This window comes from Rhineura floridana, chromosome 1 (assembly GCF_030035675.1).
Source record: "Rhineura floridana isolate rRhiFlo1 chromosome 1, rRhiFlo1.hap2, whole genome shotgun sequence".
NCBI classification, from domain to species: Eukaryota; Metazoa; Chordata; class Lepidosauria; order Squamata; family Rhineuridae; genus Rhineura; species Rhineura floridana.
Genome location: NC_084480.1, coordinates 152,490,022 through 152,510,164, shown reverse-complemented (window position 1 = coordinate 152,510,164; position 20,143 = coordinate 152,490,022). Strand labels below are relative to the sequence as shown.

The window sequence follows — 20,143 nt, the reverse complement described above, 5'->3', positions numbered from 1 at the left end:
AGATTGGATGCTGAGGGTGTCCATCGCTCTACAGCAGAGAGGAAGATAATCAGCAGAGTCAAAAAGACGATAGGAGTAGTCCTTTTCCAGATCAGAGTCCCCACTCCATTCGTCAATTTCTGCCTGCATGAAGGATGAATAATCGTCCATCCCTGAGGGTTCATCGCCAATTCTGCCTCTGGGAATATTGAATGGATTTGGTGAGGGGGGCGGAACCTCATCATGACAGCCATGTTGCCCTGTAGAACTGGACTGCCGTGGAGCTGCTTGCTGAGGTGAAAGGTTGGCCTGAGATGGGGGCTGTGCTTGGGAGAGAAACCCCAGTACATCTCGCAGCTGGGACAGAAATTCTGGAGTCAGCTGTAACCCCATAGGAGGATCAGAGGGTACAGTGTGCTCATGTGGAGGCAGATGTGGCTGAACTGGTTGAGGAAAGGAAGCCATAGGAATATCAGAGTGACGAGATGCTGTTGACATTGATTAAGAGGGGCAGCGCAAGTGTGTTTGGCTGGGAAAACCTTCAAACTCATCCTCTGATGACCCAGTAGGAGATTGAAAGAGTAGTTCTTGCACTCGGGTCCTGGCTTGTGGGCTTCCCCCAGGCACCTGGTTGGCCACTGTGAGAACAGGATGCTGGACTAGATGGGCCACTGGCCTGATCCAGCAGGCTCTTCTTATGTTCTTCGTTAATGCTTCCTGAGTAGGCTCCTCTAAGGCTGGGACTGAGACGTATCGGGCTCACTTGGAAGTGCTGTGGGTAGACAGATGCTTAGTTTTGGTGACAGCTTTGGAATGCAGCTTGGAATGCTTGTGCTTTGTGGCTTTGTGTTGCGCCGGGGCCTTGCGCTGTTGGTTTGCCCCTGAGGTCTGTGCTGCCTCTGGTTGCTGATCTGCCATGTCAGGATCTAGATACATGCACAAAATGGGGAAGGTGCGGTATCACTCCTGTGTAGTATGACGATGAGGAAAAAGATGCGCTATCCAGGCTGGGGCGCCAAGAGAAATAGTCTTGATTCACTATGGCACCAAAATAGCTAGGTACACACACACAATGGGGAAGATGCGGGACCGCTGCTGTGCACTGGCCAGGTCAAGGAGCCAAAGGTAGGTTTTGATTCAGTATGGCCCACAAAAGCTAGATACACGCACACAATGGGGAAGGTGCGGGACCGCTGCTGCGCACTGTCCAGGCTAGGGTGCCAAAAGAAATAGTTTTGATTCAGTATGGCACCAACACAGCGAGATACACGCACACAATGGGGAAGGTGCAGTATCGCTTCAGAGCGCTATATCTCGGGCTATCCAGCTGCTACAGCGCCATTAGATTGTAGAGACCATGTGGCATTAAAATATAAAAAGTATAGAAGGAATAAACGAGCTAGCCCTCACACAGCCAAAGGAGAGGGCAGTATACGGAAAAACAACAAGGGGAAGGCTCTAAAGAAAAGGGGGGGAGGAGACAAAAAATGGCGGGAACCAGGCAGGCAAAGCGGGAAAACAAGGGCTAATGGCGGCCGTGAAAAAGACGCAGCCACTAACAGCAGGCTACTTCTAGAGCAGTCTCTTATCACCTGAGGGAAAAGACCAGGTGAGGAGTAGAGTGCAGCTGACGCGAGCTGCAGCTAAAGCGGCTCCAAAGAGGCCAGCGCTCTGAGTCCCGCAGGAGGGAGGAGGACCCAGTGCCGCTTGGGGTGGCCGAACCAGGAAGCAGGCACCGCAAGCTGCTAATGGCATGAGCCGCAGCTAAGCCGGCGCCGAAGCAGCCAGGAGCTCCGAGCCCCACAGGCGGGAAGGGAAGCCGGCGCCACTTAGGGCAGCAGAGAGGGAAGGCAGCGCTGCAAGCTCCTAAGCTGAAAGGAGAGAAGCCGCAGCCAGTGCCGTTTGGACGAAGCACGGAAAAAAGGCTCTTTAACAAACCGGGGAGGTAGCAGCGCAAGCTTCTGAAGGCCAGGGGAGGACAGAAGCCGCAGCCAACTCCCAGTGGGGGAGGAAGCGAGCAGCGGCGCTGCGTAAGACGGCCTCTGCCAGCAAAAGGGAATAGAAAAAGGACTGGGAGGGGAGACAAACACTACACCACCACCTCCAGCGGATTGAAGAAGGAGGAAGGAAAAAAGGCAAAGGCTAGAAAAAGAGGGAAAAGAGAGGGAAACAAAGAGGCCCCCAATTCCCACACACTCCCTCACACACACATGTTCACACAAACAAGACACACTAGCACTAATTCCTAAACTAATTTCTCACACTCTGGAGATACAACCAGCCTCGGACGAAGGCAAGAATGAACTGGAGTGGGAGGGGCATGGTTGCCTTGACTTCAGTGCATTCTTGCCTTTGGACGCTAGATGGCAGTACTATCCACATGATGGCAGGCTACCTGGGGAAAACTAGCACATTGAACTCTTGGGAGGTACACAAGTGTGTGAATAGCTTTGATTCTATATAAGCTTGTGCTAGCCTCTCTGTGATATTGTGAAACCATTGTATAATCCTGTATTTGTAACTACTGATATATACTATCTAAGAATTTATGTGTTGGCACAAGTTTCAGGAGTAGGCTGTAAGTTTACATGGATTTGACATCATAGGCATATCCTTATAGAAAAGTAAGTGAAGATCGAGTTCTGCACTTGCAGAAACTTTTTTATTTAAAGTGACATATTCTTCTATTTGGTAAACTGAATTGGGCAAATTTTGTCCAGTACAGGGGGTAGGTGGTAGAAGAAGTAACAAAATATATTCACATCAAATAAGCGATCTAAAATGTCATACATAAGAACATAAGAACATAAGAAGAGCCTGCTGGATCAGGCCAGTGGCCCATCTAGTCCAGCATCCTGTTCTCACAGTGGCCAACCAGGTGCCTGGGGGAAGCCCGCAAGCAGGACCCGAGTGCAAGAACACTCTCCCCTCCTGAGGCTTCTGGGAACTGGTTTTCAGAAGCATGCTGCCTCTGACTAGGGTGGCACAGCACAGCCATCATGGCTAGTAGCCATTGATAGCCCTATCTTCCATGAATTTGTCTAATCTTCTTTTAAAGCCGTCCAAGCTGGTGGCCATTACTGCATCTTGTGGGAGCAAATTCCATAGTTTAACTATGCGCTGAGTAAAGAAGTACTTCCTTTTGTCTGTCCTGAATCTTCCAACATTCAGCTTCTTTGAATGTCCACGAGTTCTAGTATTATGAGAGAGGGAGAAGAACTTTTCTCTATCCACTTTCTCAATGCCATGCATAATTTTATACACTTCTATCATGTCTCCTCTGACCCGCCTTTTCTCTAAACTAAAAAGCCCCAAATGCTGCAACCTTTCCTAGTAAGGGAGTCGCTCCATCCCCTTGATCATTCTGGTTGCCCTCTTCTGAACCTTTTCCAACTCTATAATATCCTTTTTGAGATGAGGCGACCAGAACTGTACACAGTATTCCAAATGCGGCCACACCATAGATTTATACAATGGCATTATGATATCGGCTGTTTTATTTTCAATACCTTTCCTAATTATCGCTAGCATGGAATTTGCCTTTTTCACAGCTGCCACTCACTGGGTCGACATTTTCATCGTGCTGTCCACTACAACCCCGAGGTCTCTCTCCTGGTCGGTCACCGCCAGTTCAGACCCCATGACGTATATGTGAAATTAAGATTTTTTGCTCCAATATGCATAATTTTACACTTGTTTATATTCAATTGCATTTGCCATTTTTCCACCCATTCACTCAGTTTGGAGAGGTCTTTTTGGAGCTCTTCGCAATCCCTTTTTGTTTTAATAACCCTGAACAATTTAGTGTCATCAGCAAACTTGGCCACTTCACTGCTCACTCCTAATTCTAGGTCATTAATGAACAAGTTGAAAAGTACAGGTCCCAATACCGATCCTTGAGGGACTCCACTTTCTACAGCCCTCCATTGGGAGAACTGTCCGTTTATTCCTACTCTCTGCTTTCTGCTTCTTAACCAATTCCTTATCCACAAGAGGACCTCTCCTCTTATTCCATGACTGCTAAGCTTCCTCAGAAGCCTTTGGTGAGGTACCTTGTCAAACGCTTTTTGAAAGTCTAAGTACACTATGTCCACTGGATCACCTCTATCTATATGCTTGTTGACACTCTCAAAGAATTCTAATAGGTTACTGAGACAGGACTTTCCCTTGCAGAAGCCATGCTGGCTCTGCTTCAGCAAGGCTTGTTCTTCTATGTGCTTAGTTAATCTAGCTTTAATAATACTTTCTACCAGTTTTCCAGGGACAGAAGTTAAGCTAACTGGCCTGTAATTTCCGGGATCCCCTCTGGATCCCTTTTTGAAGATTGGCGTTACATTTGCCACTTTCCAGTCCTCAGGCACGGAGGAGGACCCAAGGGACAAGTTACATATTTTAGTTAGCAGATCAGCAATTTCACCTTTGAGTTCTTTGAGAACTCTTGGGTGGATGCCATCCGGGCCCGGTGATTTGTCAGTTTTTATATTGTCCATTAAGCTTAGAACTTCCTCTCTCGTTACCACTATTTGTCTCAGTTCCTCAGAATCCCTTCCTGCAAATGTTAGTTCAGGTTCAGGGATCTGCCCTATATCTTCCACTGTGAAGACAGATGCAAAGAATTCATTTAGCTTCTCTGCAATCTCCTTATCGTTCTTTAGTACACCTTTGACTCCCTTATCATCCAAGGGTCCAATCGTCTCCCTAGATGGTCTCCTGCTTTGAATGTATTTATAGATTTTTTTGTTGTTGGCTTTTATGTTCTTAGCAATGTGCTCCTCAAATTCTTTTTTAGCATCCCTTATTGTCTTCTTGCATTTCTTTTGCCAGAGTTTGTGTTCTTTTTTATTTTCTTCATTTGGACAAGACTTCCATTTTTTGAAGGAAGACTTTTTGCCTCTAAGAGCTTCCTTGACTTTGCTCGTTAACCATGCTGGCATCTTCTTGGCCCTGGCGGTACCTTTTCTGATCTGCGGTATGCATTCCAGTTGAGCTTCTAATATAGTGTTTTTAAACAACTTCCAAGCATTTTCGAGTGATGTGACCCTCTGGACTTTGTTTTTCAGCTTTCTTTTTACCAATCCCCTCATTTTTGTAAAGTTTCCTCTTTTGAAGTCAAATGTGACCGTGTTGGATTTTCTTGGCAATTGGCCAGTTACATGTATGTTTAATTTAATAGCACTGTGGTCACTGCTCCCAGTGGATGTTAACATGGTTTGGTGCATTGTTTGAATTGTGTGAGTGTGTACCTATATTATATAGTTCCTTTTACTATGAAGTCACATTAGCATGGATTTCACTTTTGTAATAAGTATGAAGTTAGTTCCAACCTGTGCAACTCCTTGAATCCTGGCAAATTTATAGGAAAATGTTCCTGCTTGCTATTCCGCTGCCCTCTTCCCAGTGTCCAAACCATCACTATTGGTATATATACATATTACTGATGAAAAACAACAAAACTACATTCTACCTTTAGGAAGCACAGCTTCTGAGACAGAGTATCATGATAGTTCAATATAAGAGGCCATCTCTGACCCATCATCTTTTCTTCATTTTCAGGATAAAAGGAGTTGTAAAGATTCTGTTAATAAAAGTAAAAATGTACATTTAACATAATACAGATTTGTTTACCCTTAAAAAATCCACAGTAATACTAGACAATACAAACCTTTTTTTCACTCTCAGGAAGAGCAAGAGAAGGCAAGATTGACACAATGTGACTGGCAATGGTATGATCTAGCCCGTCTTCACGTGGCTCTGGAACAACCAAACTTGGTGGTGTAAGATTTTCTTCTGATGCAACAACCTAGCACAAGAAAACATATTCACTGCACCATTGATCAAGTATAAATGCATACGTTAAAGGGCCATTACAGATATTTCTTTTAGCCTCCATATCCTGCAGCCTCTGCTTGTATTTGAAAAACCAGCAATCTAAAGCATCAGAAATCTTAGCCTTTCTCATAATGACGCCTATGCCTTCCCACTGTTAAGGTTGGGGGAACTTGCTTATCATCATTACACTGCAGTCATATTGATCAGCACTCATTCCTTGGAACACCTATGGTTAGATTCAAGTTGTCTCACAGCAGCTCATTATCACAATGTGACTTTGCAGTGGTAACCATGGATGTGGCACAGCAATACTGTGGCAGTACCATGCTAGCAAGGCTCCCCCCTCCCCACCTGTGCCAGCTGCTGTACAGTGATGGAACCACAGGTATAGTATTTCCATGGGTTGAATAGTACTGGTGAGACAGGGGAAGAGGTGAAAAGGAAGTGTGGCCCTGGATAGCCCTTATAAAGAGCATCCAAAAGGCCATGTGGAGGCAGCAATTTGTTAGCAAGTTTCTGCATGTCAAATCAGATGTGATGAGGCAGTCATACTTGGTTATTCACGTCAGCTCCATTCATATAAAAAGTGGTGGGGTGGAAAGTTACTTTTATAACCAAAGGGATATGTGCGTGAGTGAAGTGAACCCTGCCACATCTTGAACTCTGTGACAGAGCTTACCGTGGGGATGAAGGAAAGATCTGGACTTAGGACTACCCTGTCATTGTGAAACATGGAATGTTATTTTCTAACATACAAGGGTCTCTACTACGAGACCATTCTTGCAGATATAATTGTGAACCAGAAAAGCAATCTTGAAGGAAAGATTTCAGAGGGATGCAGACTTGAAAGCTCCTTTGTTAGCACTCTAAACGTTTTGTGTAAGACTCAGGGGGCACATCTGCGGACAGTTTTGAGCAAGGAAGTCCTTCTTAATCAAGACCTCTGTCTCAAAACTCTAAAACATCAGGCTGCTAACATCTCAACAGCCCCAGAAATACAGACACATGAGAGTTTGAGGAGAAAAGAGGACTGGTCTATATACTCAACACTTTCAAGAAGGCAGCAGGTTGGTATTTTAGAGTGTTGAGGCAGAGGCCAGAATGTAGAAAAGGCCAAGAGCTCTAATGCTTACAGAAGTCCCATCTATCTACACCAGTGCAAAAAGACGTATCATAGATCATAGCAATCCTGCTTCCCTGACCATAAAAACTGTTCACTGAGAATTGAGGTGGATGCAACTGAGAAAGATCTGCTCCCCTCAGCTAGTAAGGCAGTTATCTCTCCCCAAGATCACTTTCCCACACAACATTTGCAGGACTTTTAGCTGCATAGAAACCTTTTTTTTAAAAAAAAAAATACTATTCCTGAATAAACCGAAAACTATACTTACCTGTTGCAACATGCAATTCAGTATCAGGGCAACAGAAACAACCTCATCAGGGATTGAGTTCAAGAGGTCATTGTAATACCTCATGTCTACATCTGTAAACAAAAGGTAAGGTTTTATTTTCTCTATATATAATATTTGTACTCGTCTGTCATTGCACTGTAGCTTGCATGTCCACTAACAGATGGTGCAAAGTGCCCTGCAAATTACATTATAATGATGATCTAGAGAAGGGGTTCCCTGACAGCTGAAGAAGCCCGAGCCCAGCATGTACAGCTCTGAGGAGGACAGAGGCAGGGGTCCCAGGCTTGATTTGAGCCCCACCAACCCTCCAGCATTTCTGCCTCTGCCGTCACCTCTGCCCTGCTTGGAACTGGCCCTACCAGGCTTGGGCTTCTTCAGCCTACTGGCACACCTCATGCTCTGGTACCCAAGAATGGGCCCAACCTGGGGAGCAGCAAGAGGAGGCGGCATCATTGCTTCATCGCTGGCAGGTACTGCCTTCTCCTCACCAGCTGGAGTGGGTGAGTGGAGAGATGAACAGAAAGTAAAATGTCACAAAACAGTGTTCAAATTCTCCAGAGCATTTCATCGGGTGAGGTCAGGAGAAGCCAATGTAGTGCTCTCCAGATGCTGAAACATCTGGAGGGCCCCTTGTTGACTTTCTCTGGCTAGCTAGTAAACCTGAGGATGCAGTGTGGAGAAGGAAAAAAGTTGGCTGATGGCAAAGCTAATTGTGTCTGCATCTGGTCACAGTCTTAAAATGGAATGTGGGAGAAGAGACATTCAAATTAGGTTCTGTTAGGGGCTATGCAGGTTTTAGGTTGCACCAACAGCTGATAGGAAGAAGGAACAAACAGCTGATCTTCCACATTTGAGAATATAAAATCCACTGTGCATCCCCCCCCAAAAAAAAACAAACATAAACAGCTAGTCTTTGACATCCAGGCTGTCTTGATGCAGTACAAATGGGTAAGAACTGCTTCAGAAGCCAAGCAGCTCTGCTATCTAGATTCTCAGGTTCTAGGTAAAAATCAGGTTCTAGGTAAAAATCAGTCTCTGCTTCTCACACTGCGATTGGCAGAAGCTTTACATGTTTTTCCCATTTCTCTAGAATGCTGAAAAAGAATTGGTCTTTCTATTGGCAATGTTTAGGAGTAATTTACAACACTTCACACATACCTGTTGTTAAAACTGGTACAACAGGCTCTTCTGCAGCCTGTTTTTTCCTTGAAGGAGTAGTTGGAGCAGCAGGTTGTACCTTGTGAAACAAAAATACTCATGATGATACAACAATCTTATATCCCAGTCTTCAACCCAGTTATTGTTGAAATACTTGAATGAAATATTTAAATGCGATGTTGATTTTGCTGCTGGACATTCTTTTTGAATAACACGATGCAAGGAATCCTTTCTGGTTTGATTCACACAGAGTGCTGGAGGAACAGACACTCAGACAGACAGAGAAGCCTGATAACCACAAGGGCTAGCCAGGCATGTAAAACAGGTGGGTGGAAGGTTGCATGTGTTGCTGGCATGGAAACAGGTCAAATGCATAGCTCTTCCTGATTGTTGAAGTCACCACACTCTCTCAGGTGTGCCTGCGTGAGGCCATTTCAGGCTTTTCCACTGAAAGATCAACCAAGGATTTGTACCTGGGACTTCCTGAATATAAAAATCTTAGCTGTTCCACAGGGCTAGGACTCCTGGTAAGGACCTGTATTTTGGAGTATATAATGTGGTTTAAATCCTGGCACTTCTCTTTGTTTTGACTTTGACATGACTATTGCTGGCCAGGCATATAAAAGGCAAGGTTCCTCCCATTCTCCATAGTGGGCTGGAACTGGGGTTGGAGCCTCAACCCCCTGTGATGGTGGGGATGCTATTCAATTACTTTCGGGAGTAATACAGCTTAGATAAATCCAGGCCACTGCCCTTTAGCAGCGGGCACACTTGTGGTGCCTGAGCAGGGGAAGGTAAGGGAGCCTTTTCACTTCCTGGATTGGTGGGCAGCACTTGCCATTGGGCCACTGTGGAGCCAATACCTGCATGGTTGGCTGGGTGTGGGTGTGGCCTTCAGCATGGATCAAATAGGAGACTTGAGACTTTGCTTCTTTAGGCCGCACTAGGGCTACAAATGCCTTGCAATGCCACCCCCAACCAGCTCTGATAAAGTGGTCTGAGGGCTTTTACTTCCCTCATTCTGTTTAGCAAACCCATGCCACAGCTTTCCTATGTGCATGGCATCAGGCTGGCTGCTGCATGCTTTCAAAATGGTGTCACAAATTATCCTATGTGATGACATACCATCATTGTCAGGGGCACTATATAGGAACACCCATTTTCCCCCTATGCCCCTGGCAAAGATAGTATATAATCATATAGCTCTCAGGGGCATTTGTGCCCCCATTTTCAAATTACACAGCAATGCTGTAGCCCACATTTGTTTCTTTGTTACATTTCTATCTCTACATTCCAAAACAGTTAAAACAACCAGTTTAACCATTTACAGCATGTTTACAAGTCAATTTATGGACCATAGCTGTCAAAATAAAAATGTATTTGCTTGCCAACAAAAGATAATCTCAAATGGGGTAGTTGGTCCTCCCGTGGAAAGGAGTTGCAGAGGCCAAGAGCAGCCACCAAGGAGACTCTCTTGAGTTCCCAACAAATGTACTTCAGATGTTGGCAGAAGAGAAAGACGGGCATCTCCTGAGGATCTTAAAATCCAGGCAAGTTCATATGGGAGAACATTTCACATTTCAAGCTGAGTCTTTCAAATTCACACCTTCTGAAACAATATGAGAACCGAAACACAGCCATCCTTCCAAATTTGCACTTATTTCAATTTTGCAAGGCAGTCTGTCAACCACTGTTTACAAAAATGCACATATTAGGGGAAAGCGTGCATAAAAATGAATATGGGAGGAAGAACAACATGCAAAAATGCATTATATGATGAGAAATGGCTTGCAAAATGTGTACATTCCTCAAAACTGTCTACAAAAATGTGCGTGCTAGGAGAAACTCGCAGTAAACGCTAGAGAATTTTCATGTGGATTTCATGTTAAAAAATCACAGATTGCTGCAGAAATGTGGATAACTGAATTTAAGATTAAAAATGAGAAACTGAGAGGACTGAAATGAATAGATCTTTCTATTCCTAGCTGGGAATGTATAGGATGCTCACAGAAGAGTCTCAAAGAAGCTGGACAATAGGATTGCCTATCTGAGAAATGATCTGAGAAACTGTGCCTTGTCCAAGACCAGTTAATCCATCCACCTATCTATGGACCATGCTAAAGATATTTAACTATCTACAAGATGTTGGTATTTAAGCAGAAAGGTACTTCTATGTACAATTTTATATAATCATATATTTGCAATCTAGCATGAACATGGTCTCTAACCTCAGCTGCTGATTTGCTCTTCTTTTCTACTACGGGAACATTAATAAATCTGGTAGATTTCAGGTAGTGCTGATGCTGTCTTTTCCAATCCAGGCAATCATACATCAAACATGCCACACTTTCAAAGAGGTCAGTTCCAAATTCAAGCTAAACAAATGAAAGAAATATAAAGACTGGGTTTGTGACAGGCAGAACACAGACAAGCTTCTAAACCAACATGGTTCTTGTGAGCTTCTTTTAGGCGGTCCTTATATTGTATTTTATTGTATTGCAATTTGAATTCTGTGGACTGTGATACAATATAAGACATAAAAGAAGCAATAAAAATACAAGTAAAAACCATGCAGCATCTAGCACAGCACATTACAATTGGTACAACTGATAGAAAAACCATTAAGTAACCATCAGCAATTTTCAAGTGGTCCAACGGGAAAAGGTTTAAGGACCACTGTTCTAAGCAACAAGTTACACGTTATATAATAACACAACAAACATGATGCTGCCCTGTTCAGTTTGAATGCATTTAAATATTAATATTACCCACACACAGCTAAAAAAAACACCCAGACTTTCATGTTTGAGGAGTTCCAAGGAAGAAAGCATTTTTTATACTTTGATACATAATTCCCATTTGTTCTTCTAACCACCAGTATATGTCAATTCATCCATATTTAGTGTGTCTATATGCTACCGAAGACCAGAATTCCAAGATAAATAACAACTACAGTAAATGCTTTTTCTTTCCATCATTCACTGAGAATTTGGTATTCAAGCCATATTGAGTTGTATCCAATGTTAGTCCTACTCAGAATAGAAGTTAATGGGCATGATTAATTTGGGTTTATTAATTTTATTAGGCCTGCGCAGAATAAAACTTAGTTGACTACATCCCGATGTTTTGCAAAGGAAGCATACCTGTGAACTGATCTCCTTCTGTTTAACCCATGCCCAATGATCAGAGCCAAACAGTGTGGGAGTCACTTCTCTGCAGTGTAATCCCACACCCCTGGGGAACATGTGTAAATTAAAAAACCATTTGGGCATGGCCATTTTCACAGGTCTTTCCTCGTTGATTGGCACCCTCTCCCTGGATTACGCTGTTGGACTGCTTCTGGCTGCAACTGCCTTTCATAGTTGTCTTTACTTTTAACACTTTCAAACATTTTGTTTCATTTGGGCAACAAAATTTGGTTATCCAAATTTGCAACATATTCTCTTGATAGAGGTCACAATCATTCTACGACACTAGTAAGATCCCTGAGACTATGTTCTCATTAAGTGGTTGATTATTTCTAGTATATGTCATATGATCTCCAAGCTTAACAGACTCAATTAAAAGAAATTACTATCTAAACTTAGGGGTCATTTCCCCTGGGTCAAATTTGAGGCCTGTCAGGTATCATCTGCCCCCCAACTTCAGAGAGAAAAGAAAGGGATGGACATAATTTGTGTCAATGGAACTTGGCAAGAGATTCAGGGGGAGTGGTCAACTCTGTGGCCAGAGTACCTCTCTAGCGAAATGAGTTACTGATAAGGGGTCTATGTAGCTTATACTTTTATTTATACTTTATCATCAAAGTTTATTTCCCGCCTTTCTACAAAACATATCCAAGGCAGCTTACAACCAAAATTAAAATGCACAATCACTCATATTGTATCAACTACATAATACATTATCCAAAGAAGCTAAGTTTCCCAAGAACATGAAGCGATATTTTTCTATGTACATAAATTACCCATTCTTCACAGATATAATGGTGTGTTGTGATACCCAACCCACTGGGGAAGAGGAATGAGAGTTTGCCTTGCCTTGCAAGCAACCGAGGGTGGGAAGGCGGGGAGGGGGAGTGGCAGTCATCTATCGGGAGTCCTTGATGTTCACCAGGCCTCTGCTCCCAAGGACCAAGTTTGTTGATTCCATGTACTGGAGGTTGGGCCCGAAGGGCAGTCTGGAGATCCTGCTTGTGTACTGCCCGCCCCGCTGCACGGCAGACTCCCTGACCGAGGTGCTGGAGGTGGTCTCGGATGTGCGAACGTTGACCCCAGAACTGTTAGTACTGGGGGATTTTAATGTACACGCTGAGACCACTCTCATTGGAGCCCCTCAGGATTTCCTGGAAACCACGGCTTCCTGGGAACTGCACCTTAGTAACACTGAGCCCACCCATGTAGCCGGTCATGCTCTCGACCTTGTATTTGTCCTGGGAGTGGTGGGGAGTGTTCTGAAGTTGGGGGCCATTTCTTTTACCCCCGTGTCATGGTCAGATCACTATCTGGTGAATTTTGACTTCTCGATGCCACACACCCTCCGCAGGGGTAAAGGACCTATTAGAATGGTCCGCCCCAGGCGCCTGATGGATCCGGATGGATTCCTGACTGCGCTGGGGGATTTGGAACCTGCTGAAGGTCGTCCGGTCGAAACCCTGGTGACGGAGTGGAACGAGGGAATCACCAGGGCATTAGACCGGGTGGCTCTGAAACGTCCTCTCCCCCTGAACAGAACTCAAGACAGCACCGTGGTATACACCTCGGTTGCGAAGTCTGAGACAGGAGGTGAGACGACTAGAACGCCAGTGGCGGAAATCCCGCTCTGAAGATGCTCGAACACAGGTTAGAGCAGCAATAGCTGCCTACCAGGTGGCAATAAAGGCAACAAAGAAAGATTTCTTTGCTGCCTCTATTGCATCCGCAGAGTGCTGTCCCAGGAAGCTGTTCCAAGTGGTCCGAAGCCTGGTCGGTCCAGTTGCTCAGGAACCCTTGGAGCATTCAAAGGCTTCCTGTGACAAATTGGCAAGGCACTTTGCCGATAAAGTCGAACACCTGAAGAACTCGATTCCGTACGCTGTGGATGCAGTAGAGGATCCAGAGTTAACCAGTTGCAATCCGGTTCAGTGGGATCGGTTCCGGCCTCTTCCTTCTGAGGATGTGGACAAGGTGCTTTCAACAGTGAAGCCTACCACCTGTCTGATTGATCCTTGCCCATCATGGTTCCTTATGAACTGCAAGGAGAAATTGGGCGAAGGGATCAGGGCGGTGGTAAATGCATCCTTGAAGGAGGGTGTAATGCCACCGGCCCTCAAGGAGGCAATTATAAAACCCATTCTAAAAAAGTGCTCCTTGGATCCCCAAGTTTTGAACAACTTTCGCCCCATTTTGAATTTGCCATTTTTGGGCAAGATCATTGAGCGAGTGGTGGCTAGCCAGTTGTCAGCACACTTGGATGAAATGGATTATTTAGATCCATACCAATCGGGTTTCAGGACTGGACATGGTACTGAGACAGCCTTGGTCGCTCTGGTAGATGATATGAGGAGGGCATTAGACAGGGGAGAATTCACCTTTCTTGTCCTCCTGGATCTCTCAGCGGCTTTTGATACCGTCAACTACGGTATCCTGTTAGATCGCCTGGGGGGATTAGGAATAGGAGGCACTGTTTTACAGTGGTTCCGTTCCTTTCTCTCTGACAGGCATCAACAGGTAGCATTGGGAGATGAGGTTTCAGACCCTTGGCCCCTCACTTGTGGAGTACCACAGGGTTCTATCCTCTCTCCCATGCTATTTAACATCTATGTAAAACCGCTGGGAGCTATCATCAGGGGTTTTGGGCTGCGGTGTCACCAATATGCTGATGACACGCAGCTCTATCTCTCCTTTAAATCTTCACCAGAGTTGGCTGTAGAGACCTTGTCCAAGTGCCTGGAATCTGTGAGTGGGTGGATGGGAAGAAACAGGCTGAAGCTCAATCCTGATTAAGACCGAGGTGCTACTTGTGGGTGACAGGGGAAGGTTGGGTGTTGCTGACCTGAATCTTAATGGGGTAAAATTGCCCCTGAAGGATCAGGTCCGCAGCCTCGGGGTTGTTCTTGATTCCAAGCTGTCCATGGAGGCTCAGATTTCGGCAGTGAGCCGGGCAGCTTGGTATCAACTACACCTCATACGGAGGTTGCAACCCTACCTTCCTATTCATCAGCTCCCACTGGTGGTACATGCCCTGGTCACCTCTCGATTAGACTACTGCAATGCGCTCTACGTGGGGTTACCCTTGAAAACGGTCCGCAAACTACAACTGGTGCAGAATGCGGCGGCACGCCTGCTTACAAACAGCCGCCGCCGTGATCACATCACGCTGGTGTTATTTCATCTACATTGGCTTCCAGTTGTTTTCCGGGCCCAATTCAAGGTGTTGGTCTTAACCTTTAAATCCCTATACGGTCTCGGCCCAGTTTACCTGAAGGAGCACCTCCAGTACCACCAACTAAGCCGCCCGACCAGATCAGCCACACAGGGCCTTCTCTCCGTCCCACCAACGACAACAGCTAGGTTGGTGGGGACTAGAGAGAGGGCATTCTCAGTGGCGGCCCCACTCTCTGGAACTCCCTCCCGTTCGATCTTCGCCATGCCCCTTCCCTAGATACATTTCGCCGAGCCTTAAAAACATGGCTCTTTGGACAGGCCTTTGGGGTCCCCGGGGTGGGCTAATTTCTTTATATTGTTTTAAAATTGTCTATTGATGGCCCTGTACTGCCGCTTTTTAAAATGGTTATTGTTGACTGCATTGTATTTTATTATGTATTGTATTATTATGTATTGTTGAATTTAATGTTGTACGTCGCCTAGAGTGGTTTCGGCCAGATAGGAGACACAAAAATTAAATTTATTATTATTATTATTATTATTATTATTATTAAGAGGCAGAGATAAGGATGAGAAAGTACCCAAAGTCAGTAAGCCAGTGCTGACATTATGAAGGCAAATCAAGACTGTGAGCAACTCAGCTTTATAAGACCCCTGGCATTGTGGTTTGAGGAGGCACACTGATTGGAAAATAAACCAGGAGTAGCAGACCTCATAAAACGTATTCTTCTCAGCCAATCATCTGCCACCGTACCGGACACATCTTCATTTACAATGCTGCATCACCCTAGGGCAGCCTTTCCCAACCAGTGTGCCTCCAGATGTTGTTGGACTACAACTCCCGTCTTCCTGACCATTGGCAATGCTAGCTGAGGCTGATGGGAGTTGTGGTCCAACAACATCTGGAGGCACACTGGTTGGGAAAGGCTGCCCTAGGGGATATAAGCCATCATGAGTAAGTAGATGTAGTTTCTTTTTCTCCTCCTGCTATAGTCTGGTTAATACAGTAGCCTTTAGGGAGGTTCAAATTGATCCTTAAGGGTCTATAGAACCTTAAGAATAACTTAAGGAGAGTAGGGATGGGAACTGTTGGCCAGTGCCAGTTCAAAAGCATTCCATCGCCCTAACAGGCTAGTATTGATTTGAGTTTGTTCCTTGTCCGCTAGCTGCTGCTTTTACCAATCTGTTTTTCTCCTCACAAAAATATTGATATTAATATTGACATTTTGAAAGGAAATATTGTTTTTGATATTGATATTTTAGAAGCAGATTTTTTAAAAAAAAGTTTTCAAAAATAGCCTTAGAAAATCACTACATAAAAATCTGACCTGCAATGATAGTGAATAAGCAAATTAATGGAAAATTCAGTACCAAATCTGAATGGGCGGAATTCTAGCACATCCCTTTGGGGGCTGCTATGCTAAACCTCAGGGCTCACATTATATTCCCACACCAGGATAAGAAACAAATGCCACGCCATGCAGTATTGCCCCATACTCAAATGCGAATGGTTCTTGGAAACAACAGTACTACTGACCAACATGTCAATGTTACTCCAGTCAGCAGGAAAGGTAGATTCCTGAACTGTGTGATGGAGTCGGGCAATCTGAAAAAGATTTGATCCTGGTTTCCCACTGTTCAGAATTGGTTCCAAGTATTTCCAGAAGTTTTTCAGGTCCTTAGCAGCCTTTTCTTTCTTCTTGCTTTCAGCTTCTGCAACTAGAATTGCATGAGCACGGCACTGTTTTAGCAGACTGTATTACCATAGCAAATGTGAAACATACTTCCAGAATATTAGGGTAAAACGAAAAACCCAAGATCAGCTCATCCTATTTCAAAGCCTATTCATTAATATATAGTAGCTCAGATAACATGATACATTAACCACAGAGCATTTCTTTATTTTTGAACTTGAACACATTCCCCTCCATCAGCATCCCCCCACACACACAAGGTTGGGTGAGGTTACAGGGCAGAGTAAAGGAAACTCTCCCTCAATCTGCCCTCTCTCTTGCCCTCCCACATTTCCCTCTCCTCTCACGCACACATACTTTTTCTCACTCTCTCTCATACCACTCAGAGAGAGCAGAACCTCCTGCTTCTTTTCCCTCCCTAATGTTTTTCTCTTCCCTTGCCCACCCTCTCTCTTCTAACCCTCCACAACCATGAAGGGGAATCCCCCTCTACTTCCCTCTTCCTCCTTTACACATACTCCCACTGCCTTCTGTCCTTGCACGTGTCCCTTACCTGACTTTTGGCAGTGGTTATTACTGCTACACCTTGGGAGACCCTGATCCCCCCTAGCAGTGACCTAGAATAGAGGCCTCTTTTTTGTTGGCTTTGTGGAGTCATTAAGCAGGAAAACTCAACAGTTATGCTCCTATATGACAACTACTGTGGCCCAGGAGATCCCACAGCATGGCAATGAGTTGGCATAGAGATTATACATAATTAAACTCACCAGAGGTCACACAGATGAGCTGGTTGCCTACTTCCGTCCTGTTTGAACATACTCAACTCTCTCCCTCCACAGCCAGGTGGCTCTAGTATAAGTACACTAGTTTGGGCTGCAGATGGCTTCCAAGGATCTAAAGCCAGCATGTCCTTGCTAACTACAAGTCTCTTGGGTGAGTTGGGAAGAGGGGTATGGAAGGAAGGATCAGTTTGACTCCTCAATGTTTTTCTGCAAGGACCATGACCACTCCCGCAAATTTCCATTCTGATTAATCCACAAGTGGATTTAGCTCAGAAATAAGATATAGATTTTAAAGTCTACAGAAATATCAATAGTACATCTGTTTTAAAAGCTAATAAAAGTGTTCAAAGTGCACTACAACAAAAATGCTTATATAAAACAAGAACCATCATAATGAATCTTTATGTTCATATCAAATACATTTTATTAATCATCAGCTTACCTTCTGGTGCAAGAAATGGTTCTTCCTGCAGAGCTACATCTTCCAGGTAGGTGTGGAGTGGCTCATAATTGTCAGAAGAAATCTTAATGACACTTCCAACATTGATCCCAAGATCGGATAGCACAGGCAAAAGTTGAGGGTAGTGGAAACCACAAACAATGAAATAATACTGAGCACCATCATCTGGTTCATCATCTATTCAAAACATCATACAAAGCTCATTGTTTTCACTGAAGTATAATATTGGGAAGGTAATTGTACTAGCAATTTAACTGATATCTATCTATCTATCTATCTATCTATCTATCTATCTATCTATCTATCTATCTATCTATCTATGGAAGCTATCGCACAGAAGCTATTTTCAATAAATATAGAATCATAGAATCATAGAGTTGGAAGGGGCCTTGTAGGCCATCGAGTCCAACCCCCTGCTCACAGCAGGAAATCCACAGCTAGAGCATCTCCCGCAGATAGCTGTCCAGCCTCTGCTTGAAGACATCCAGCGAAGGGGATCCTACCACCTCCCTAGGCAGTCGGTTCCATTGCCGAACTGCCCTTACTGTCAAGAAGTTCCTTCTAATGTCCAATCTGAATCTACGCTCCTGCAACTTAAAACCATTAGACCTAGTCCTACCCTCTGGGGCAACAGAGAACAAATCTGTACCCTCCTCTATGTGACAGCCCTTCAGGTACTTAAAGAGTGCAATCATGTCGCCCCTCAGCCTTCACCAGACTGAATATGCCAAGTGCATTCAACCTTTCCTCATAAGACTTGTTCTCCATACCGGCTATCATCCTCCTCACCCTCTTCTGAGCCCGCTCTAATTTGTCTATATCTTTCTTAAAATGAGGCGCCCAGAACTGAACGCAGTATTCCAGATGAGGCCTGACCAATGCAGAATATAGTGGGACTATTACTTCCCTCGACCTGGAAACTATAGCTCTATTTATGCAGCCCAAAACTGCGTTTGCCTTTTTTGCCGCAGCATCACACTGCTGGGTCATGTTCAACTTGCGATCCACTACAATTCCAAGGTCCTTCTCACACTCACTACTGCTAAGCCGGGTATTTCCCATCCTGTACCCGTGCATTTTGTTTTTGTGGCCTAAATGCAGAATCCTGCATTTGTCTTTATTGAATGTCATTTTATTAATTTCAGCCCAATTTTCTAGTCTATCCAGGTCCCTTTGGATTTTATTCCTGTCTTCCATTGTGTTAGCTATCCCTCCCAGTTTTGTATCATCCGCAAACTTCATAAGGCTTCCCTCCACCCCATCGTCTAAGTCATTGATAAAAATGTTGAAGAGGATCGGCCCCAGGACAGAACCCTGTGGCACTCCACTCGAGACCTCCTTCCAGTCCGAAGCAGAGCCACCGACGACCACTCTTTGAGTACGGTTTTCCAACCAGTTGTGAATCCACCTGACAGTATTTCCATGTAGTCCGCATTTGACTAGTTTGCTAATCGAAAGGTCGTGGGGGACTTTGTCAAACGCCTTGCTGAAATCTAGATAGATGACATCTACAGCATTTCCACCATCTACTAAGCTAGTGACCCGATCAAAAAAAGAGATGAGATTAGTTTGACAGGATTTTTTCTTGACAAACCCATGCTGGCTCCTTCTAATCATAGCATTGTCATCTAGATAGTTGCCAATGGACTCTTTTATTATCCGTTCTAATATCTTTCCCGGTATTGAAGTCAGACTGACCTGCCTGTAATGTCCATTACAAATACTGCTTTTCAAATACATGTAAAAAACAATGTTACTAGTATGCTATTTATTTAACTGGAAGTCACTACTTAGAGAGATACAAGTCCTGCCCATGAAGTATCATTCACTAATAGGCAAAAAACCCTTGCAGTTTGAGAATGCCCTACAGATTTATCAATTTGGGTTGGTCTTTCACAGTCCAATCCACTTCCTGTGTAGCTTGGAAGAATTTGTGAGCATGTACCTCTGAGCATATGGTGAGTGGTGACTCTCAGGGAGCTGAACTAGCTTAAGATATAGAGGATTCATGGCCCATCAGTTCCGCCTCCGTAATGCCCTGTTACAGCACCCAGCTACCAGCATCGCCTCAGCCACTTTACCCATGGTTACAGGGGAGGCCTCCACAGCAGTGGAAGGTTGCTGGTACCCACTAGACAGAGAAATCTGCTGAATCCTAACTCCATCCAACAGCACAGATCAGGGGTTAGGAATTCATCGGGCACAATCTTGAGATATAGTCATATCTCGTCCACTGAAACATGAGGGCTTCAAGGAAATGGATATTCTGTTTCCTCTTATCACAACGAAACTATTGGACTTCTCAAGGACTTCTTGCTATAGAACTCTGACACAGGTGTGCCTCATCTAGATTATCTGGTTGTCTTGATCCGACTTGAGAAGTTTCTACAGAAGAATATGCTGCCATGGAATGGAAGACAGGGCAGTACAGACACCCCTTATTTCTGAGATGTTCCCCAGCAAGCAT

The 20,143-nt window shown here is 44.5% G+C and overlaps 1 protein-coding gene across 2 annotated transcripts in view; it reads right to left on the bottom strand.

The window, feature by feature from the left end:
- Nucleotides 1–20,143, bottom strand: part of SPAG17 (sperm associated antigen 17) — a 206,556-nt gene that overhangs the window by 139,042 nt on the left and 47,371 nt on the right. For both annotated transcript variants that reach the window (XM_061637825.1, XM_061637834.1), the window contains exons 6-12: nucleotides 17,659–17,853; nucleotides 16,278–16,459; nucleotides 10,607–10,753; nucleotides 8,379–8,457; nucleotides 7,200–7,291; nucleotides 5,642–5,779; nucleotides 5,444–5,554 (exon numbers count right to left, since the gene is read on the bottom strand). In XM_061637825.1, coding sequence (XP_061493809.1) covers nucleotides 5,444–5,554; nucleotides 5,642–5,779; nucleotides 7,200–7,291; nucleotides 8,379–8,457; nucleotides 10,607–10,753; nucleotides 16,278–16,459; nucleotides 17,659–17,853 — 944 coding nt within the window. The remainder of the gene's footprint in view (nucleotides 1–5,443; nucleotides 5,555–5,641; nucleotides 5,780–7,199; nucleotides 7,292–8,378; nucleotides 8,458–10,606; nucleotides 10,754–16,277; nucleotides 16,460–17,658; nucleotides 17,854–20,143) is intronic.